General features: G+C 30.9%; 1 protein-coding gene across 1 annotated transcript; it reads right to left on the bottom strand.

Annotated features, from left to right (window-relative positions):
* Positions 1–14,822: 14,822 nt before the first annotated feature.
* Positions 14,823–15,143, bottom strand: LOC111878671 (heat shock 70 kDa protein 1). The gene has a single exon (XM_023875187.3). It carries the CDS (start codon positions 15,141–15,143, stop codon positions 14,823–14,825), a length of 321 nt encoding a protein of 106 aa, XP_023730955.2.
* Positions 15,144–26,176: the final 11,033 nt, after the last annotated feature.

The raw sequence follows: 26,176 nt of genomic DNA, 5'->3' as shown, positions 1-26,176 counted from the left end.
GCAGAAGAGGCTGAAGTCAAAAATTCAGCTTTCATATTGGAAAGTCAAAAGACCTTGTTTCCTGCTTAGACTATGAAGCAAATTCAGAAGGAAGCCATCGATCTTCCGGAACTATACTGGCTGGAATCGAATACATCATTTGATACTTGCAGTGATATAAAATTCCAGTTAGACTTTCCCCTCACCCGACGAGCGTTTATGTTCCAATGTTTCTAGAAAATTGAGAAGTCCCCTATCTCCAACAACACGGTCAACAAAAAACTCTTTAGTTTTTATCTCAAGTATGGAAATCCTCAATATGAGTCCTGGAGTCTGAAGAGGATCGTAGGTTTGAAGTTCGGATTACTTGTTGATACTGAAGATTTTACGAACATTCACTTCAAAGGATTTCGGGGTTCAAATCATGTGCTTCATGAGTTTACTTTGGCTGATTTGCCTTTCATGAATCCAAATGACTGGATTTCATTATTCAACATAACTGTGAAGGATGTAAAAAAATTTGAGCCAATTTTCAACCATCTGAAGAAGATGATCATATGTTAGATCTTGGAGGTTTCGAGGATGGATATTGAGATCGCCTCTATTCTGAAAAAAAGACCCATTATGAAGTCATTTGAAGAACCGAAGGATATCCAAGATCTGACTGGGGGAATGATAGATAAATAATATTGGAGCATCGTGTACATGAAGAAGGAGGGTGCAGTTCTGAAAAATTACATGTTCTTTTTGAGGGACAAACACTTGTACTCCACAAATGCAATGGATCAGATTCTGGCAAGGGCTAAAGCAAACAAAGCCAATCCAGCTTCGGATATAAAATGTGTATCAGATATGATTAAGTGGTATCATGCTATCAGGGCATCTCTTCTGAAAATAATGCCTAAGATTTTTGAAACTCAAAAACAAAAATGAAGACTCTCTTTCGATTTGACACAAAGGGGGAGATTGTTAGGTCTAAATAAGATGTTGTGTCAAATTTATGCTATTAAAGTTTTGTTTATTCCGAAATGGGCCTGTCCATTATCGGAATTAGTATCATTGTCTTAATGTATAAATAGCATGCACGTAACTTTTAGGGTTACTCCTTTTTAAAGCTCTTAAAGAAAAGTTCCTTCTTCTAGAGCTGTGATTAATACAATCATTACGCACTCTTTCGATCATCATTATTTATCATCTTTAATTCATAGTGCAAATATAGAATCTGTCGATCTTTATTGTTCTTACAATTTATCATATGGAGCACATTTCTAGGCTACATGTTACCTTTATTGTTGAATTTTCAGAAGTTAGGTGTAAAGCAAGTGACTTATGTGTAAAGTATGGCAATGGAGAGTGTTTTCACCTTTTTAGAAGTGGCAAAATTAAGTTCAAGTTTTTCTACAATAGTTATAAAAACACATGTTAAATACAAATAACAAAACTTTTGTTGATTTGTCGTAAAAAGAGCGTTTTTTAGGCCACATGGTGTGTACAATGGAGCTTTATTTGGGAATAATATCCTCTGGTAATCCTTCATTTTCTAAGGCGTCATTCGATTGTGAGAAGCTCTTCGATAGGATGCAGTTTTATAGTAAATTTTTTACACCCAAGACTTAAATATGAGTTTTTTAAATTATCATTATTAGGTTATTTAATAAATAAATATGAGTTTTCAACAATGAATTTAGTATATAAAAAAATAAATATCCATAAAAGTCTTTAAACTTAACCCTATTAAAGAAAAAGTCATATCTGATTGTTTATTTACAATTTGGCCCAGAAAACCATCATTAACTGGGTATAAGAGTTATTTTGCAAGTGTTTACTGGCTTTTAGTGCGTAATTGCAAAAAGAAAAAAAAATCATGGAATAATTTTACATTAATAGAGCCAAACTTTAAAAACTTCTTTTTGCAGATTTCCCTAAACTTTTTTTTTTGGTAAAGGTAGTCGTAAGTTTCTAAAATGACTAAGTTTTTGAACAACAAGACAATTCTGTTGGATTAGTGTCTAAGTCCATAACTATTTTTGTATGTACTTGACCCGATGGTGCATGATCCTTTTGGGTTGCCTTCACCAAAGCAACTTGATTGGAGAAATAAATAGAGAGAGAGGTTATTATGATTTATTAATATGTTATAAGAATAATATATTAAAGGAGAAATCATATTTGTTTAATTAATATTGGTCAATAATTAATTAAGAATTAATTTTGTGATCAAATGTAATTAATTAAAATAGAGGGGCTGAATTGTAATTATGTGATAGTTACAAAATAGGGTAAGGATTATCCTAAGGATAGGTTGGACGAATTTGAGGTGATAAGGACTTAGAATTCGACCATGATAAGGATTCAAGGCTTATCTTATGGGTTGCTTGGTGGACAAGCAACTAGATAAGGATAAGGACTGAAACCCTATCTCTACACCTATATATAAGCACCCCTATGGCTCTTGATTTCGTCCAGACCTTCCCAAGGCATCTTAGGGTTGAATTCTTATACCTCTCCTCTCTCTTTATACCTTCTCCATTTGCTCTTGGTGTTTGTAAGCCATTAGAGGAGTGACACTTGTGACTCTAAGCCTTCCAAAGTCAATTCAAGGAAGAATTGGGATTGTTATTGCAACATAACAATCAAGGTAACATCTTAAACCTAATTATATGTTAATATTGATTCCCATATGCTAGAATTAGGGTTTATAGCCTTGGATAACTTTCATGTACAATAGAGAAACCTAGATCCAAGCATTAGGGTTTGTATGAGCACATAGGATGTCTTATGACCAAAACCCATCAGTGGTATCAGAGACTAGACTGGTTTCAATTGTATTGATGCATTACATGTTCAAAAAAAATTCTATTTTTGATGTTCTGGAGGCTGGACTCGCCGAGTCCATAACTGACTCGCCGAGTCCATGCTGACTCGACGAGTCAACTCGTCAGATGGAGTATATCTCGGGATTTCTTGCTGTTTTTGATTTGGGATAGTTACCTTATCATATTAGATCAATATAAATCCGATTTTATGATATATTTGACTATATTCTTGATCTAATTGATTATATTCATCAATTAATAAGATAATTGTTTCCTTATGTGATAATTGATTAATTATTTTGATTAAATAGGTAAATTGTTTTGCAAGAAATCATTAAATAAATCAAATATGGATAATTATGTGATTAAATGTTAATTTATATTATTTTTTATTTGATCCTTGTTGCTATGAAAAGTTTCATATTTTCCCCTTTAGGTTTTATAATTTAAATTTGAACCCAAAAGTTTTGTTGTTTTGAAATTTAAATAATTAAAACCCTAATGTTTTGAAAAAGGTTTCAAAACTTGCCCTCGAGTTTTGGAATTTAAATTTTGATTAATTGTTTAATTTTGATGTATATTTAAATTCTAAACCCTAATGTTTTGAAATGTTTCAAAACTTGCCCTCAAGTTTTGGAATTTAAAAGTTGATTAAAAGTTTAATTAGGAATGTTAAATTCTAAAAACCCTAGTATTGTTTGAAAAGTTCAAATTACACCCTTATGGTTTTATTAATTAATTAAGGAGTATAATTAAAAGAGGTTTAATAAATCCATAAAAGTTTAGGTTTACAATTTAATTGAATAAAAAGTATAATTGTTAAATTAAACCACCTAGTATTTTAAAAGTGTAAAATACACCATATACTATATATATAACATTAAAAGTCTAACATTATATATATGTATGAGTAAAAGTCAGTATTACCGTTAGTAGGCCTCATTCACGAAGCTAGTCTATAAGGGGTGTTTAAGGAAATTGCCTATAAAATGGCGATTGAATGGGTATCCACTCTTACCCACCGCACTCTTGACTAGTGGAGGGTCGTTAGCCGAACGGGTAGGATGGGACAAAACCTTCCATTATAAGTATAATGAATTACTAAAGTAACTAAATGTTTTCATAAAATTCCCAATCTTAGTTACTTAGGCAAAAGTGAATTGATGCAATTCCATGAAATTACACTTTGTGCCCTTGCGAAGACGTTAGTGGAGCGTGTGTGGTTTACCGGCACACTAAATGGTTCTAAGCAAAGGTAGCAAAGGGTGACTAAATGTTTGTCATAGTTCAGTGGAGCATGTGTGGTTTACCGGCACATCAAATAGGTGACTGTAACATGTGAGGGCACCATGTAAGTTTGCATGGTTATTCACACCCGCTTTGTGATCCTCGGCATCCCAGTCATAAACAAGAGGGGCATATCGAGATTTAAACATGCCATTGAAATTTTAAATGAATCTCATGGTGGAAATTAGTGAATCGTCATTCACTTACCATCAAATGTTTTTCAATTTGGGTTACGGCATCCCTCTCCCGAGTTGTAGAATATTGTGTTGGGTCCTAGCCTTAGTATCTCATTTGGGTGATTTACTAAGGACTCAATCAATCAACTAACTTGAATTTGTTTTTCTCCCATTTTGTAGATGTCAAAGTTCGGCAACTATGGTCTTCCCAAATCCCGTGGAACAAACTTTCCACATGAAGATGGTATTCCACGATTCAATCGAGGAACGAGAAATCATGCTTCACTTCCTCCTCCTCCTCCTATTGTTCTCCCCAACCCACAAGATCAAAGAATTGAAAGGTTCAATATCACTAAAGCCCCATTGGAAATGAAACATGAAGATGGTAAACCCATGTGTGCCCACGTTCTAGGAATGAAATCACACATTGATAGGTTGATAATGTTGGGTGTGTCATTCCTAGATGAGTTGGCTGTGAATTGGGTTTTGCAGTCACTTCCTGAATCATATAATGAGTTCAAAAGAAAATATTATATGATGGATCATGACGACAACCTAATTGACCTAACTTACATGCTCATTGCTGCTGAATCATAAATGATTTGGCGAAGCAATGGAGCGTATTTGTTGGGAAAGTCAACCGACCATGCTTCCGAGGATGTTCTAGGAGAACCGACCTGCGTTTGCTGCCAAAAGAAAGGGCGTTGGATACAAGTCTTCCCAAAGAGCCTGAAGAGTCCAGAAGATGGGAGAGTCAAGGAGTATGGCTACGCTTCAGGTAAAATCCACTATCTAACTCCGTTAAGTTCCTATTCATTGATTCTTAATACATGATGTGAGAAGATTGCATTTGAATGTTTTGCAGGATCGGTGAAAAGAAAGGAAGCTTGGTGAAAGAGCAAGATGAATCTAATCACAAGGAATGGATCTTGGTCGTATGGACTTGAAGATTAGATTTTGAGCTTAGATAGTTATGATAGAGTTGTTAGAAATTTTCCTTTTGAAATACATAGTTTTCAATGGATTTTGCATTGTAAGGACAAATGTTTTCCGCTGCTTTTATAAATAAAATAAATTTTCGTTTGACTTATTTATTTATTTGTTTATTTCCTTGCAATGAAATCGTTATGAAAATTGGTGTTTGCATATTTCTACAACAAATGGATATGATTCTTATTTATGTTATTTATGGAAAGTCGAGAGTTTACCAAATAGGGAGAGTTTTCTCATCGCCCAAGTTTCAATTGGACAGAAACTTGGAATCATACAACTTGGTTGCACGATGAATGAGAAATTTCATATTTGGACTAATTCATTGACAAAGTGTCAAGTAAAGGACTTGGAGATCGAATACACAAAGTTGTGTGTTGATCAAGTCCACCATAAGAGTAACAATGATATTCGTCATGATTTACTAAACATTTAGTAAATATGATTATACTTATAAGATTAAGTGTAATTCTGAATTGATTGAAAATGTTTAAATCAATAGCAGAACGAATAAGAAGAATCAAGTAGGTAGAAAGATAAAAGTTTCTCCATTCTAAGAAGAAGGGAGAGTACCCTTTATGCTTTATGATAGGTCTTAATGATTAAGAACCATATCTCAATTGATCCTCTAAGTGAGTCTTAGCACAATTGTATGTCTAAGAAGAGGAATCAAGATTTGAAGAAATGGTTAAAATCAAAAGGTCAATCATACTTCGTTCCAAAACAAGTCTCAAAGTTAAGATTATGACATTGAGTAAGTATAAAGAAGGTTTATAACATTCATTAAATGTGGAAAGTTATGATGTATTGAATAAGACAAAGACCAACTAGGACCAATTTATGAAGTGTTTTGATAAAAGCTACACTAACTCTTGAATATCTGTTTGTCAAGAAATGGTTATTGACAAGAGAGTCTTATATGTCAAGGAGTCATTGGGAGTCTTAATAGTCTTGAAAGGTTTCAGGAACAAATCAAATGAACCTTATCGATCATCACTAACACACGAGTTGAGGTTTACAACCTATCGTGATGACATTATTTTGTTTCCGTGCCAATCCAATAAGGTTAATTATGCATGTGAGTTCTATGAGTTATCATTTTGAACGCATAAAAGGTAAAGCACCTTAATCAATGAAAGGTACATTGATAGGAAAGGATGAGCTGCTTAACTACTTGGAAGACATGGTGGGCAGCTGTGCTACCATAAGGCAAGAAATCAAGATTAAGAAATTTCGGTCCATATGAGTTTGAATTTGTCGTAAACTTTGGTTTTAACAAATTCACATGGATAGGAACACAAACACCATTTAAATCTAAGTGTCATAAGATTTCCTCCTTCGTGAAAATGATTGTGAGGAAATGCTTTCACTAAGAAAGATTTTAAGAAGATAGTGATTGTAAAATTGCATTCTCGAATTCGATTATGGTTACGGTATCCCTTTCGATAATTTGAATTGTGAGGTTTGGCAATTGTTTACACACACATATGAACTATCTAAGGCAAAGGTGTATAAGTTCAAGAAGCCTTGATAAAAGATTATCAAAGCACTAAGTATTAGAAACATGAACTTAAGAAATTCAATAAGCATTGTTTTTCTGAAAGTTAAAATGTTTATGAATACATGTCGAAGCTAGTGGGAGCATAAGTGTTATGCTTATAATAATCATCATGATAGTGGGAGCATAAAAGTTATGATTGTATGATTATTAAGGCACGTATTGCAAGTTGGCAATATTAATTATAGAAAACAAGAGTTATACCTTGCAAAGTCGTAAGGTTTGTAAAGTTGTTTTGCTATAATTAAGGGAGAGAATATTATGCTTCATTTCAAATCTAAAGGATTAGGTTGAGAAATGTTAATAAATTTAGTCAAGGTTACATAGTGTGTTCTTAAAATTTCGATTATGATTACGACATTCCTCTTCACAATTCGAATTTTGAGAACATAGCAAATAAAACATTATGCGTCGTGTCCCATACGCTTCGGGTATAGGATCGATTGCAAATGATTTAATGTTTGACCATTCTAAAATTTTCCAAATGTCTAGCGCATTTAGAGGGAAAAAGGACTAGAATCGGTTTTGACTAAAATAATTAAACAACTATCGAAGGACAATCCAAATTTCGACGAGGATTGGTTGCTTGTGAGTAGTTGGAAGCATGGTATTGGATGGACAATATCGACATTATTATGAATAGAAAAGATTCTATTAGGAATGAGTTATCATATGGAAAATATGGAAACGTTTCCATATGGGGAATTCAATATTGAAAATCTATGTCTAGATTAGAAACTTTTATGCAAAAGGATGTTTAAAGGAATGTACTTTGAGTGAGAGACATCATATCTAAGGAATTGTCTTGTAACAATCTCCGATCGAGGACTTTGTAATATCATTGGCAATAGTCTTTGTGACTTTGGTGCAATGAAATCACAAAAGGATAATTACATAAAATGTTAGAATCTAGCATATTCTACAAGTAGCAAGGATTTGATATTCTTTCACTTATGAAAAGGATTTGGAGTTGTGAAATGAGAATGATTGGAAATGTGTTCAATGTGATCTATTTCACAAAGTAAGAACCATAGGTAAACATTGTGTGCATGCTAGGAGCATGGGACAAGTGTTGTAATTCAAGTAAGAAGTTGATTACCCGGAACGACAAATAATGAGTAATCAATATGGTGATAAATAAAAGGCGTTTTATTTATACTCAAAGGTTTGAGGCCATATGGGATTAGTATTATTCTTGTGTTTCACATTTGCATGTTTTGACTTCCAGAATAATTGAATTTATTAAGAATAATCGAATTATTCGAACAGGCCACAATCGTTCATATGTTGGAAGTAGATATGAATGAAGACTGTCATGAATTGTGTGTGGATTGTCTAAAGAGCATTAGACATAAGCAAATGTTTGCTGCAACGTTCATGAGTGCTTATGAATATGAATTTGAGCATTGGATTAAACCCACGCTCACTTGGATCACTCCATGAATTGTATCACGAGTGATTGGTGAGACGATAACATCTTATATTCTTGAAACCGAGATGTGTGAGTTGTATCTTGCAAATCGGTTGCGTATTGATAATATGTAAACGCACTAGTAACTTGGTATTATAAAACATATTGTTGTGTGTGATTCGGTGAGTGAGTGCAAGCAAGCATTGTATCAAAGTTTATCCGTTCCTTTTATTCAAAGTAGGATAAAAGCGATATCTTTGGGCCCCTCGATGATTTAATGATGACAAACGTAAATGCTTGGCCGGGCTAGGGCTAATTTGATTTGTTCAATTAGTCAGTCGTCATAAATCAGGAATCGAGATATAGTACAAAGAGAATGATTTGAAATCATATCTCATATGATATCTAGAATGGAGGAATATATGATCCCTTATCTTAAGGACACACGTATCTGATAGGATCAAAGTTGACAGCGGCTTTGGAAAGCTACGATTGCAGATCAGGATCTGAAGTCATACGCATAATAGTTATTAGACTTATCCAAGTGGGAGACTGTTGGATTAGTGTCTAAGTCCATAACTATTTTGGTATGTACTTGACCCGATGGTGCATGGTCCTTTTGGGTTGCCTTCACCAAAGCAACTTGATTGGAGAAATAAATAGAGAGAGAGGTTATTACGATTTATTAATATGTTATAAGAATAATATATTAAAGGAGAAATCATATTTGTTAAATTAATATTGGTCAATAATTAATTAAGAATTAATTTTGTGATCAAATGTAATTAATTAAACTAGAGGGGCTAAATTGTAATTATGTGATAGTTACAAAATAAGGTAAGGATTATCTTATTAATAGGTTGGATGAATTTAAGGTGATAAGGCCTTAGAATTCGACTAGGATAAGGGTTTTCAAGACTTATCTTATGGTTACTTGGTGGGCAAGCAACTAGATAAGGATAAGGACTGAAACCCTATCTCTACACCTATATATAAGCACCCCTTTGGCTCTTGATTTCGTACAGACCTTCCCAAGGCATCTTAGGGACGAATTCTTATACCTCTCCTTTCTCTTTATACCTTCTCCATTTGCTCTTGGTGTTTGTAAGCCATTAGAGGAGTGACACTTGTGACTCTAAGCCTTCCAAAGTCAATTCAAGGAAGAATTGGGATTGTTATTGCAACATAACAATCAAGGTAACATCTTAAACCTAATTATATGTTAATATCGATTCCCATATGCTAGAATTAGGGTTTATAGCCTTGGATAACTTGCATGTACAATAGAGAAACCTAGATCCAAGCATTAGGGTTTGTATGAGCACATAGGATGTCTTATGACCAAAACCCATCAAATTCTTCCAAAGATCACGAAGGTTTATGTTTTCGATCATTAGAAATGTAAGAAACATTTAGTTTCTTAAAGTAAAAAAAAGTAACGTGCTCATTAAGTTGTTACTAATATTAAGAAAATTGTTTACACTTTGTTTCAGTGTATATATATAGGGGTAGGATTAAATGTGAATGATATATATTGTGTGAGTGTATGACAAGTTTTGGACCATTAGATTTAGATGTGTATATGGCTAAGATTATATGGTGTACCATAGATATAATGGAACACAACACACATAAACATTTCTTTTTAATAAAAAATCAAAAATAATTATTATAAAGGCATAATTTATAGTTTGATTAATTATCAATAAGGAATGTATTAAATGAATTTCTATAACCGATCGCAACCACATTGAATTTTTGTAAAAAGAGAAGTTTAATATTATCCATGCATTCTTTAAGAATGCAATATAATATATTCTGCATATTTAAATTCTTTAAGAATAACTTCATCATTTAGCATGATTAAATTTATTAATACCATCAATTAGAGTATATTCTTTTAGAATGAGTGCTACCTTCGTTCTTGTATTTCATTTTTGTTTATTATTGTTTGTGTATTCTTTAAGAATATGTTATAATACAACATATATTATCGAAAATATGAAACAAAAAAATGGATTCAACAAAAAAAATTAAGAAGGTATTAAAAATTAATTAACATTCGACACCATCACATACTACGTTTTAATATTTTAACAATTTCATACCTTTTATGTTTATGTTCTTCACAAATCATATACCGGCAAAAAAAGGGGGAGAAAAATACCTAGATTAAATTACAACAACAAAGAGACGGAAAAAATAATTTCAACATCCAAACAAATTTAGTAAAGAAGATGTTTATCCATGTGATTTTTATGTGAGGAGAATCAATGAAAATGAAAAAGAGGTTATCTAATAAGAATCCACAAACGTAAAGCAAATAATGAGACTCCATTTGCATGACTTGCTCATATAGTAGTTGAATTTGATTTGAAACAATACTAACCTTGCTTAATCATAATTTCAGAACAAGGAATGAACTTCATTCAAATTCTGTTTGTGTGCAATGGCTATTGAAAGATATTGGTGGTGATGGAGGATTATGACGCTGAATAGGGTTGTGGTAGGTTTCTTTCCATAAATATAAGGTTTTAATTAGGATAATTTAATTAAGTAATTAATGGAATTATAATTACAGTATATAAATTGATTAATTTTTCTTCTAAATAGTGATTAGTCCAAAATTAGTCATACAATCACACAATATTTATAATTCATATATGAACCTAACTCTCTCTCTCTCTCTCTCTCTCTCTCTCTCTATATATATATATATATATATATATATATATATATATATATATATATATATATATATATATATAAAATAAGCATTTTTCCTTTCAACACATTCATTTAAAACTTCCGTGACTTTTCAATTTTTCTACAATAATGTTATAAATAAGTTAAATAATATTCTATAAACAAGAAAGGGTATTTTAATCATATAACTATGTATATGCGCAACAACTTCAGGTTCCAACCTTATTTCTTATGATATAGTTCAACATAATGATAATATTAAAAATCATTTTTTATATTTGTTATGAAACTTTAATTGTTAATAACATTGATTTAGTTATTTTTAATATAAAATATTTGTTTCCTATCCTGCACATTGCGCAGGCATTCGCCTAGTCTATATCTATATCTATATCTATCTATCTATCTATCTATCTATCTATCTATATCTATATCTAGAGTAAATTACTGAAATCATCCATATGGTTTGGTCAAAATTGCACGTTTGGTCCCTAACTTTTTTTTTGCACTCGGATCGTCCCTGTGGTTTGATTTTGTTGCGTTTTTCGTCCCTTAAATAAATAAATTTAGGGACCAAACGTGCAATTTTGACCAAACCATAGGGACGAAAAATGCAACAAATTCAAACCACAGGGACGATCCGAGTGCAAAAAAAAGTTAGGGACCAAACGTGCAATTTTGATTAAACCATAGGGACGATTTCAGTAATTTACTCCTATATCTATATCTATATCTATCTATATCTATATATCTTATAAAGCTAGCATTTTTCCTTGAACCTCATGCATTTGAAACTCCCAAGACTATTTTTTCTTGAACCTCATGCATTTGAAACTCCCAAGACTATTCAACTTATACAAATTAATTTATGATTAATTGAAATATTTTGATTTGTAACTCTTAAAACTCTTCAAATCATGCTATTTAATTGATGAGTTAAATGAAATATTTAGCATATATAAGAAAATTGTAGATTACATATTGCATGTATGTCAACACAGAATGATAGATTATATTTGTAGGGTTTGATATCTTATAAAGCTAGTATTTTTCTTGAACCTCATGTATTTGAAACTCCCAAGACTATTTTTTCTTGAACCTCATGCATTTGAAACTCCTAAGACTATTCAACTTATACAAATTAATTTATGATTAATTGAAATATTATGATTTGTAACTCTTAAAACTCTTCAAATCATGTTATTTAATTGATGAGTTAAATGAAATATTTAGCATATATAAGAAATTTGTAGATTACATATTGCATGTATGTCAACACAAAATGATAGATTATATTTGTAGGGGTTGGAGAGTTATATGAGTGGTTCCATGGATGTGAGAAAGCAATTGCAACTTTTCCAAATATAAATTCATGTAAACTCAAATTGGGTGCATGTAAAGTTTTAGATATTAACCAAGGTTCAATTTTAGGTATGTTTGTAAAGGTATACCCGAGATCATTTTTTAAGTTTATGTGTTATGCATCTTTCTATAATCACAGGATGATGAAGTGGGATTGATAATTACTTCTCATGAGCTTTTGGTTAATCAACCATCAAGTTATTTATAAGTTAGAGCAATTAACTTTGTTAACATGTATGTATCTTTATGTTGTCTCTCTCCTTTTTATGTTAAGAAAATTTATTTTATGTATAAGAGAACATTATTCAACATGTATTTATGGTATATATATACTATGTTAGTTTCTATCGCTTATTTTTTGAATAACATCGATGAAGTTTTTTTTATAATTGATTTTGATTAAATGAGTTTACAATTATTATTCCAAATTGTTGGTGATAATGACGAATTAGAATAAATGATTTTTAATATGATATGATTTTATTGTTGAAAAACCAACAACTATGTGTGTTATAAAAATGAATTCGTTATGTTCTACCAAAACTTATATGGATATACCAAATTTTAAATGTTTTATAGTAATAATAAAAATAAATTATCTTATTATATTTGTCAATTTCTTTTTTTTTCCTATTCATTCTTCATAGTAAATGAAAAGTAAAATAAATAAAATATTAATATTTTCATAAGAAAATATAAGTGATCAAAATATACCTCAACTATAACACTCCTCCTCCACTAATCCACTCTTAACATATTTTTTTTAACATTGGTCGCAGTACATAACAATTACTATAGTTTTGAAATTCAAATTATCATTTTATTTGGACCGTTCATTCTCTTCCAATATTTTATAGCTTTAAGGAAAAAAATGAAAGTACAATAAAAAAGTATCAAAAACTTAATTCAATTTGATTCAAACACAATTTTTTATATATTGTATATCGTATACTTAAAATTATTATAATATTAGTTACAACTTATTATAAAAATTATTATTTCAATGATAAATACTTATAATATTGTTTTTATAACATATAATTGTTAATATGTATATTACATTATTGAACACGAATCAAGAGTTTAAAACTCTCACTACAACTCAATAGTTTTTTTTTTATTTAAATGTAATTATGATTTCAAATTTAATGTGATTTTCCTTTATATTTTCCACTACATTCAAAAGTTTTTTACACTTATGATTATTAATGTGCAATGCTTTTTTATTTTCCACTTATTTATTATACACATTGTAGCTATATTAGTAGTATATGTGTAAGTTTTGATTAAAAACTCATATGTTTGATTAAAAAAAATTGTCGTATCAATGGTTATTTGAACATAAATTTTTTATAACATTGTTTCTATATATCAAATGTATGTTGATTTCTAAATATTCAGTTTGAATGATTTATAAGTATTTAATAAGTTTTGTTTGATGTAAATGTTATAATGTTGTAGTGTTTTTATTTTATTAAAAGCTATAGTGTTTTTCATACTATTTGTTATTTGTTTTATATACAAACTGACATACGTTTTATATATATTTTCTACAACTTAAAATTTTCTATAAAATCATCAAAAGTTGTAGTATTTATTTTTTCATACTACTATATTTTTTTATACATACGGATCAATATATGTTTGATATATAATTTACACAACATAAAACAGTCTATAAAATCATCAATTAATAGCGAAATATCTAATGATATACATTTATAAAAACTCATAAAACTAATATATTAACTATACAGTTTGTTTTGCTATTGACATTGATTTTACATGTATAAATATTAAATCAAAATTTGTTAAATATTATTATTTTAATTAAATAATTATATTCACGCACTACTAGAAAAACAGTCTTTTACGACGCACAAACCACGACACTCGTTGATTTATGTTACGCAAAAGAGAGTGACGTTAAAAAAGTGTCATCTCTTCAAAAAATTTATGGATTTAGGTGACGCATTATTACGTGCCCTTAAACTAGTGTGTCACATAAAAAAAATACGGAGGGCACTTGTGCGTCCTCTGTGAATGTCACTTTATATTTTTTTTAAGAAACGCGCGTCTCCGAGGGAAAATGAAATCCCAAATTTTTTAAACACCCACCTTCTTCTTCCTCATCTCCACCCCTCACCCGCATCCACTGCCTCCAATCGTCGTTGCCTCTTCTAGCCTCAAACTGCAGCGATACACCTTCCTTCTCGAAGAATGCTTCATTTACCACCATCGTCCGATTATGTGAGCCCAAGGAATTGACGGAGACGAAGAAGATTATGGATCAATCGCTTCACATCATGTTTAAGGTTAAGGGTTTGAGATTTCTTCCAAATCAACCCTCACACTAAATGGTTTGATCTCCTCTTTTTTTAACTTGTTCCCTCTACTGATGCCTCCACCTTCTACCATCGATGTTGATCTTTGAATTAGAAACAAGAAGCCCTAGGGCCTCTGCCTTCACCCACCTCCAACATTTATTCATTCAATCTCATCCCTCTCTCTACTCCTCTCTTTCTCTCTATCTCCCTCTAACCTAAAAGTTTCAAAATGGGAAAAAGCTCCTTCATCTTATCCTTAAACTCATCCCCCTCAGCCAACTGATTTGTATATAACCACACAATCACCTCATCAATCGCATCCTCAATCTTCTTATCAACCAGAGTCAACTTCTCACCAAGCTTCTCATCTTTCGTTGTGTTCCTCATGTTATACGTATAATTCTCTAAAGCATTCTTCACCTCCAACTTCTTCTTGGGCTCCTCATCTCTAGACTCATACTTCCCAGCTTCCTGAACCATCTTCTCAATCTTATCCTTTGAAGGTCTCCCCTTGTCATTAGTAATTGTCATTGTTCTTTTTCCCTGTACCTTGCAATACTATCTTTCAAGAAGACCCTTCACATGCTTTCCCAAATTGGAACGATACCGGATGTAAGTTTGGACACGAAAAGCCGTCGTCGTCCCCCTTCCATCGGTGCAACTTCATTTTTTCATCTTGTGATGTGTTCCTCATGATTGATTAGTTTTTGTTAGAAAATGTCATTTGGTTTCCTTTCCTGTATTTATTTCTCAATTTTTTTTGGTTCTGTGAGAATTGAAAGGCCATGTATTCTGATCAACATAATGTGCACATTATGTGTTTGTTAAAATGTCTAAACCAAATTTTAAGCTTTAGTAGACCACTTAACGTATCGCATCAGCCATGATACATTTCTTGTCTGCAACCAAAGATGTAATATGGACTCTTCTGATTTTATATATATATATATATATATATATATATATATATATATATATATATATATATATATATATATCAAATTAAATGTAATTTAGACTTTTTGTTATTGTCAGACTGTTGTAGTATGGTTGCTGTTAGTCTATAAAGGGTTGTTTTATTTTATATGACACTGACTTAATAAGCTTATTGGACTCAGGAGTAGCACTTGAAACACTTTCTGGAATTATTACTTTGACTTATTCTAAACTTGATGGCAATCTGGTAATTTAATTTCACATTCTGCTTTATATATGATATCAATTGTTGCTACTCTGCATAAGTGCTAACCAATCTTGAAGCTAATACCAAGTTTATTCCCTTGGTTTAAAATGTTGTGGCATTTATAAATTTTTATAAACTTTTACAATTGTAGTTGTACATTGAAGAATTTGACAAATTTCAGCTGCTTGTGCCTTTTTCTTAACTTTCTTGTTTACTGGACATATTATTGCATTAAGGGTCTTATCTATTCTAATTATCCTTTTCTTTTTGCAGATTAAGGCACTGAAAAAGGATGTTGTGAAGCAATTTGAAAATTTAGATAAATATGGTTAGTGCATGAATTATATTCTAACATCGGAGATATCATTATTTTTTATACATGCTTCCTGTTTTTATACAATTTTGTAGATGATGGGGCCAATTTCTTTGATGATCAACATCAAGGTCCTGTTTCAGCCACCTCATCAGTTGTTCGTGGGCTGAAAACTTTTGCGTTCGCTTCTGAAAGTTTTAATATATGACACAATCTTATTATGTTTCTAGACACTACTTGTATTTCCTATGCTCATAATTTTAAATTTTATAATTCTTTTTATTTGATATTTGCAGATACTAGGGGAGAAGATATTGGGTCTGGCAAGATTTTTTCTTGGGATTGGAATCCCTGGCAATAGCACGGATTTATATCACCAAATTGATGCTTTAACTGCTTAGATCAAAACAGGCAAGTGAATAACATTCTCTCTTAAGTCTTAACACATTTATTCTTGAATCTATTGACATTTTTGTTTTTTATTTTTCGTTTAGGGAATTAGTTCCTCTCATTTTATCACTTCCAGCTAGTGTCCTTTCATTTACCAGCCAAGACAAACATAAGGTGTGTTGATTCATTTGGTGACCTATTTCATTACATTTCATGTTTCAAAATTGTCAAATTATAGACCCCAGATTCTTTTTCCTACATTTCAATCACTAATATAGAATTTTATAAATGATTTCTATTTAGAATTTAGGTTTTAGCTTGTCACTTATCCTATAGCTTTTGCTTACAGGTCAAGGTGATCACTGTACTGGGATCTACATCTACCACACCTCCTTTATCGGTAAAACTCATGCAAGTTTTCACCTATGGATCAAAGATGCATCAATAGTTAACCAGGTACACCATGAAAATATTTTCTTACATTTCTGGTGCAGTTATGTATTGTTTTATGCATGGTTTTTAAATATTTTATAATCTTTAGTTGTCTATTTTCAGGAACTCAAATTTGACACTAAAGAAGAGGTCCACACCCTAGATGCTTTTCCAGCAAGTTTTGATATTGGGAAGTATATTTTTGCTTTCGAGGTAATTCTTATTGTGTAACAAATATATCCATAATTACTTATTTGCCTTATTATATTAAGTTATTAACAAAGCACCTCTAATCCTGAATGTATCATTGCATGTTTGGGAGATTTCGAAATTTGAAAAAGGGGTGTTTGTGTGATTGAGATTGTTGGAAGACAGTTTAGGTACATATTCAGTTCGTTCTGGTCCCATTAAGAAAAACAAGGTTTTCTCCATTAATCCATTAAGATGTCTTGTTCCAATTTTCCCATCACAAGGGGGTTCTGGTCCATCTTCAAATCGTTACAATTCTGCAAGCTGATAGCAATTATGAATTAGTCCAACGTGTGGTTTTCGTTTACAATCTACTAAGGAGAAAGATCACACAACTCGATGATGCAAAAGGGGTAATCTCGGGAATCTCAAGACGGGCAGATTTATGGTCAGGTACAATCTTGATGAATAAAGGTGCCCGAGTGAATACAAAAAGAAGGGTCGGACCCGTACCCGGTGTCGATATTGTTAATGTTTTCTTTTTCTGAATGGAGCTCTGTTTGGTGGGATTACATTCTCCAATCATGGCAGGGGTAGATTACTTTAGTTATTGTATGTGAGAAGATGGTTGTAGTTTTCACATATAATAACATGTTTATAATTGAGTATTTCAACACACCACATGTATCAGTATTAGTATTTCTAAGGTGTATTTCCATTTCATATATAACATCCAAATCTTTATCCATGCCAAAAGGATTATGGAACCAACTATCTATACCTCATAGACATCAATAATTTCTTCAGGGGTGGTACCAATAAAGAGATCATTGAGTGAGGGATCAATAGAAATGGTCTGGACAGAATGACTTAATAGCGGTAAGCCTGGTGGGCAAAAAAACTTGCTTCTTTTACTAGGGTATCATCAACAGTTCAGGCAAGTCAACGTTATCCTTTTTTGTAAAATTTAATATGATTATATCAATTATTTATGAAATTCAAAAAGAAAAAAGACAAAAAAAGTATCCTAGCTGCTGACTTTTTTGTTTTATGTAGGCTTAATTTGGAGCTAATGCTATGATTGATGATTGGGAAGAGAATTTGGCTATGATTACTGCTAACAAGACCAAAGATGTTGAATTGGTGCTTATTCATCTTGGAGATTGTTTATGGAAGGAAACAAGTAATGTAAGTTCCATAATTCAATTAAGTAATAAAAAAAATAAAAAATAAAAAAGAATATTCATGTTTGGTTATGAGGTTGTGAATGTGGACAGATGACAAGTAGTTTACATCATTTTTAAGATGCTGGACTCGAGTAATTGGTCATCCGGTAAGCCTAATTAGATGTGATCAAGAGATTGACAATATATCACTTACCTATTGTGAATGTGGTGCAACTGCTCTATTATATTATACACTTTGACATCAACAATTCAAAAACTTTAGGTAAATCTCCCATTGGATATTTAACTTTTGGTATAAGCGGTTTGTTTAACTAATAGGGTATCATGTAACATGATGTCAATTTCATTGTATAAGGTGCATTTTTTTATCTAATTAAATACAATGACAAGTACTACCGAATTTCCTATAAAATATAAGGTCATGCCCTGAGTTAAACTACTTACAAAAAACGATAAAATGGGTGTAAAAGCGTTAATAAAAAGTACTAGCAAAGATTTGTGCTCTGTCTTACGCTTTTGATTGAAGAGAAAACTGGAAGTATGCTGGTACTTTTTAATAATATAAGATATATTTATATCCGGAAGTAATGGGTTTAAGAAAGGTTTAATCTAGAATCGTAATATTACAACATTTTTTAGGTAATCATTTTGAAAAAAAAATCCACACTCCTGCTTAAAAAGACAACAGGTATTAAACTTTTGTTTGATGACTAATAAAATTTCTTCATTTTCCTTAGACGCATACCTGCTACCTGTTTACTTGCCAGAGCTGAAATCTTTGACCAACAGGTAGTTACAAAAGTTGCCTTTTGTTATCTATTAACTCTAGTGCATTATTTATTTATTTTTTTTCTTTCCTTGATCAATAAACTTTTAATGGTTGTTGAAAGTCATTGGTATAGGTATAGAAGCATGATTATCTGTCCTGATTATATTTGGTGTTATTTATGTTTATCTTTGTACATAATATAATTTGTTTAATGACTAATAAAATTTAACAGAGGCAAAGTAATGAATAAATCTTATTTACAAAATGATCCAAAGAATCATTTTAATGTTGTATTGTATTGCATGTTAAGTTACCGATTTGCCGTGTGTAGGTTCTGACAGCTGTAGCAACCTCCTTCCATGCCCTACAGCCTCTCAAAGTTCCTGCATTCAGGTTATTCTTTTAGAAAGGACTTGTCAAAGGAGATTGTCAAAGGAGAATTTAGTCATGGGTTTCTTTTAATGTTGTACATGTTTTGTTTTCTATAATAAATATTATGCAATATTAGCAATGTGTTACATTTATTTACTATTAGAATGATTATTTGTATTTGACATACTAGTGCAATGAATTATCTTTATTGTTTATGGTATTTTATTTTTTATTATGAGACTTTTAATGTGTTAATTAATTTGAAAATTAGTAAATCTATCAAAAATATATAATTTTAAAAACATTTAAAATTATGACATGTATAAATGTGTGTCATCTTCATTTATGACATGGCCTTTCTTGACAAGGGCTTTCTTGATACACATTGCGCGTCATTAACACACGCGTCGTAAGGTTACGACATGCGAATGCGTGTCGTCTTCCTTTATGACAGGGCCTTCCTTGATACGCATTGCGTGTTGTAAACGCACGTCGTAATTGCGCATCGTAAATGAGCGTCCTAAATGCGTGTCGTCTCTCTTTATGACAGGGCCTTCCTTGACGCGCATTTGCGCGTCGTCTGAGCCTTTTACGACGCACAATGAGCATCGTAAAAGGCTGTTTTTCTAGTAGTGACGCGCAATGCGCCGAGATTCAACTAGTCATACTATATTATAAAGGAAACATTTTTCATTTCACCACATTCATTTGAAACTCCCATGACTTTTCAATTTCTTTCTAATAATAATTATAAGTTGGCTAATAAGGTTAAATAAATATCAAACCTAAAGTGTTATCATATATAAAATAAATTTTATTGTTAAAATAATATATTTACTTCTACTTATAAAGTTATGTTTTTTAACTTTTAACATATTATATTTAATTTATTAGTTTTAATATATTGTTGGATGTTAACCATTATTATTTTAAAGATACAATTTTGGAACAATTTGTATAAAATACTTAAATTATTAATTTGAATATAACATTAGAAGGTGAACTAAAATATAATTTTTAGTTTAACTTAAACAACCCAAATAATATTTTGTAAATAGTTAAATGTGATTAATTGTAGTGTCTTTCTAATAATGAAAAAAATATATTTACTTCTACTTATAAAGTTATGTCTTTAACTTTTAAGATATTATATTTAAAATATGTGGGTATGTAGGAAAACCATCATATTATCATATCATATCATATCATCATATCATACTATATTATAAAGGAAACATTTTTCATTTCACCACATTCATTTGAAGCTCCCATGCATTTTTCCTTGCACCACATTCATTTGAAACTCCCATGACTTTTCAATTTCTTTCTAATAATAATTATAAGTTGGTTAATAAGGTTAAATAAATATTAAACCTAAAGTGTTATCATATATAAAATAAATTTCATTATTAACATAATATATTTACTTCTACTTATAAATTTATGTTTTTTTTAACTTTTAACATATTATACTTAATTTACTAGTTTTAATATATTGTTGGATGTAAATCATTATCATTTTAAAGATACAATTTTGGAACAATTTGTATAAAATACTTAAATTATTAATTTGAATATAATATTACAAGGTGAACTAAAATATAATTTTTAGTTTAACTTAAACAACCCAAAGAATATTTTGTTAATAGTTAAATGAGATTAATTGTAGTGTCTTTCTAATAATGAAAATAATATATTTACTTCTACTTATAAAGTTATGTCTTTAACTTTTAAGATATTATACTTAATTTATTAGATTTAATATATTGTTGTATATAAACCATTATCAGTTTAAAGCTACAACTTTTGAACAATTTGGACAAAATACATAAACTGCTAATTTAAATATAACATTGCAAGGTCAACTTAAATATAAATTTCAGTTCCACTTAAAAAATTAAAGAATATTTTGTAAATAGTTAAAAGTGATAAATTGTAGTGATAAATGCAATAACTAAATTGTAATTTCAATTTAAGTAAAATATTTCCTAAGGATATTTTTATAATCGTTAAAAGTTTTTAAGTAAGTTACTTAAAATAACTTACAATAACAATAGTTAAAAATAACTAGATATAAATGATTATATTGTTACCTTTAAAATCAAAAAACAATGTTTGATATTTTAAATAATTATAATGATAGAAATTAAAACATTAAGCAAATAAATTTACAAAAATTAATTGACAATAACAGCAACTATAAATAACATTAAACCATATATTATATTTAATTTTATTCATGTGTAACTTGTGGGTAGAAGTCATTCAAACGATTAAGATTATGCGGTTAGAATAGATGTATATCAATTTAGTATACGAATTATTATATCAAATTTAACAACAACATTATTGCTATATTAAAAAAAACATATATTTGTAAAGACTTCAACTATATAGGTGTTTCTGCGCAACGTGTCACACCACAAAACCGGAACGGCGGAAACGTTTGGGGGTGGAGGACGTCATGTCAAGTATCACAAGATATGTATATGGTAAGCAAGTAATGAACAACCATTTCATTTAGAAAGAAAGTGTTTACAATGTGTGTGTTCACAAAACATAGAAGTCATAAACAAATAACAAAACAAGACTTGAAGCTGTAATGCTCCATCTTCTAAATTCCCAGCACGAGCATCTGTCTAATAGTCTCCTAAGAATACAAGTTCTTTGAAAGAGTTGATCAGCAATTAAGCTGGTGAGTTCATAAGATTTTAGTGATGTGAGTAAGCTGTGAAATGTTGTGGAAAATGTATATGTAAAAGTGACGTAAGCTGTAAGTTCTGTTTTGAAAGGTTCGCCTGTTCCTCTAGAAAATCATATATTTCCTACTTAAATGAAAGTTAAGTAAAATGACACTACAAGCCTTTCTACGGGTACTAAGTGGGTACAAGTTATATATACTCAGAGTAAACAAACAATCGATTGTGCGCATCTGCCCCAAGCTCACAACCCAACGGGGAACAACAACCAAGGCTGATAGCACACATTCTATTGGTTGTTAGATCGTTGTCATATATAACCCTGGTGTATTCACTTGTTAGTCATGGAGTTATTTATAGTGGTTCCTTTATATCTAATGAAAAGTTCTTTAAGAAAACCTATATTTCTTATAGTAAAATGATGACTACGGTGACTACTTTTATAATAGCTTTGTTTATACTGCTATATATAATCTGATACCGGGTAGAAAGTTAATTGAGTGAGTATGCCCTACGCCCACAATCCAACGAGAACATGAAGTAAGGCGGAAAACACACTGTTAACTATCTATTGGGTATTAGTTTTATATATAAACATGGTGTATAAACTAAGGTGTTATAGAGTTACTCACCTAAAGTCTCTAAAACTGCATTGGCTTAATAAAATGGATTAAGCCCTTATCTGGAAATCTCTAGCTTTGTATACCAAAAGTAATGACTTTGAAAAGTAAGTTTTGTACTAGAAAAGCTGTTCGTTGACTCTGTGTCCTATAACCTGATCCATACCTGGTACCCTTATGATGACTTATTGGATACTAAGCATAATATATATATATATATATATATATATATATATATATATATATATATATATATATATATATATATATATATATATAGATTCAGGTAGATAATAGATTGAGTGACCTCATTCCAAGCCCACATCCAATGGGAATAGGAAAGGAAGCGAAGAGCACACATCCTATTAGCTGTCGGAATCTACTAGTATATATGTATCATATAGTGTATACATTAAGGAATCATAAAGCTAGCATTATGATCCTAACCTTTAATCGTAGCCTTCTACCAAGGCATCTTTTGATCTGTGTTAAACCCGACTGTTCCTTTTTCAAATGTAAAAGTATATTCTCCCTAGTTTATAACTATCTTGACTAGAAAATAGATCAACTTTCAAGTGATACTAACACTTTATGAAAGTAATGGGAAAAGTAAGTACACAGATGTCGTTTATAATGAAATGCGGATGTACTAATAACCTAAAAAACATATTTGTTTTATTACGGTCATAATGTGAAATCTAGAACCCCTACTAAACGCTCTCAATGAAAAGAGATTAAGGGAACCAAACGCGACCCCAACAAATCCATGCAAGCCGTGTAATTCACATTAAAGTTATATGATCATGTATACCCAATATAACTATCACTAATGCGTTAGTGATTCATTGGTACACTTAGATCTTGTCTGTGTGTTCTCATGCTATAGCAACTTAACTTGTTATGTTCTGTTCTGGTATTGTTTGATTCTCTTCACTGTTTGTTCTGTTCTGGTATTGTTTGATTCTCTTCACTATTCGTTCTGTTCTGGTATTGATTCTTTGTGTGCTTCATTGTAATAGAAGTAATGAATAGCATTCTCCTAAACTATACCTATAATAGTTTACTAATGCTCTACTGGGACTGTTACTGAGAAGACTCATTTCTCTACTAAGTTATGCTTTTACTTTAAAAACGGAGTTTTGTATAACTAAAAAGTAACATAACCTTAAATGAATTTTGAAATGTTTTGACAACTTATAAATAACATAAGTAACATTTTGAAAGATGTTTAACAACAAAAATGTACACAATTATCATTATGTTCAACCTGTATTCCCCCCCCCCCTTAAAACAGTTAAAATAGTTAAAAGATTCATTACGGGGTATGAACTCACCTGATGTGGGTGATTCAAATGGGTGTGCATGTAAGGATGAGAAGTTCCACGAATGAAGTCCCGAGACACAATAATTCCTAAATGATATATAATGACACATATTGGCATGAATATAGTGTTTATAAACAACTATATGAAAGGAAACACCTTCCGGGACTAGGAAAGACCTTGACCAAGTGTTGGAATCACATGTGATTCAACAAAGGAAGGTAGAATGGCACTCACATGAGTTTAATACCATGGGTTTATGGCCCAAAGTAGTTTACGACCGTAAACTCATGGTTACTCATGTGTAAGTGCAAGTTTGGAAGGCTAGGGATGAATTAGGGACCTTAGCTCTACCCTAGGACGAGGAGGACCACATTCTTTGGAGTTTTTGAGGTGGTTATGGCCCTAATGAGTTTACAACCGTAAAATCATGGCCATTTATGTTTATGAGGGTTGTTTAGGGTCCTAAAGGTCATAATGAAGCATCCTAAATTCAAGTCTAAGCCTTAGGAAGTGTTTGTGGCATCAAAACACCCCTAACTTGAGTTTTCGGCCCTTGGACCATTTTGGCTTGTGTTTGCGGCCGTAATCACCTATGGGTGATGGTATTTTGATTTTTTTGAGTCCCAAACACATCAAGGTAAAGTGCTAGGCTAGTCTCTTGGCTTAAGGAAGGCATTTAAGGCATTTTGGCACCATGAAAGGGAGTTCACGGCCCAAGAACATCCTTGGCCGTGAACTCTCTTCTAACCCTTGTTTCGTAGTGGTTTTAAGGCCTAGACATGTCAAGGGTTGTTCTATGTTTGGTTCCAAGGTCTATAAGGACATAAGGCACACTTTTGCCCTCAAATTTAGTGTTCACGGTCCAAGAGGATCTTGAGCCGTGAACACCCTTTCCTTGGGTTTTATGGATGATTTCCATGTTATCTAGTCATGTAGTACCCTTTACTACACTCTAGGGTTGAAGTACTTAAAATTGGGGGTGAACGGATGAAGATCCTTGAGAGAGAAATCGGGTTTTCTCTGGTTGGAATTGAAAGAAATGAACCAAAATGGCTAAGTCTTCCTTATATAGCCTTGAGGGTTTTCGGTCCCAATAACATTTTTGGACCGTAAATTCCAAATTCTTGAAGTTTTGGGCACTTATTGCTACATAATACACCCTAGGGTATCGTCTCTCCTGATATCTTCTGAAGCACTAACTTTAATAACACTCAAACTTATCCCAAAAGTTTGAAAGTTAGCAGAACAGATTTGACTTTGATTGCAGTGGATGGTTTTACAGAATGGAAATTTTTGGGTTGTCACACAACGCACGAGCATTCGCCTAGTATACTTATAAAAGAGACATTTTGACTTGCACCACATGCATTTGAAACCTCCATGACTTTTCAATTTACTTCCAATAATTATTATAAATTAGTTAATAATATTAAATTAATGCAAAAACTAAATTCTAATCATAAATTAACTAAACTAAAATATTAATATCATATTTTACTTATATTTATAAAATTATGACTTTAACTTTTTAACATATTATAGTTAACTTCTTAGTTTAAATATGTTGTCGTATGTGAGCAATTGTTATTTTAAAGTCATAACTTTTGTATAATTTATGATTTTATGCAAAATAGTCAAATTATTAATTTCACTATAATGTTAAATGGTTAACTTAAATCATAATTTCATTTGAACTTAAAAAAAATCGAGAGATTATTTTATATATAATTAAAAGTTATAAATTATAGTGTTAAACATAAATTGTAATCCTAAATTAATAAAAAAGACCATGCAACTATTTTTTATAATCATTAAGATTTTTTAATAAGTAGCTTAAAAATAGTTACAATAAGAATAGTTAAAAGTAATATTATATAAAAAGTTATAATGTTATCTTTAAAAACAAAAACAATGTTTGTTGTTTTAAATAATTACAATAAAATAAACTAACAATATTTATCAAATAAAATTTTAAAAAGTTTTACTTTCTAAAACTAAATTAAATTAATTAAGAGTTTCTAAATATGTTATTTTAAAATACTTACAACAACAATAGTTAAAAGTAACATTATATACAAAATTATA

The sequence above is a fragment of the Lactuca sativa genome, chromosome 9 (genome assembly GCF_002870075.4).
Source record: "Lactuca sativa cultivar Salinas chromosome 9, Lsat_Salinas_v11, whole genome shotgun sequence".
NCBI classification, from domain to species: Eukaryota; Viridiplantae; Streptophyta; class Magnoliopsida; order Asterales; family Asteraceae; genus Lactuca; species Lactuca sativa.
This window is presented reverse-complemented; position numbering and strand designations above follow the sequence as displayed.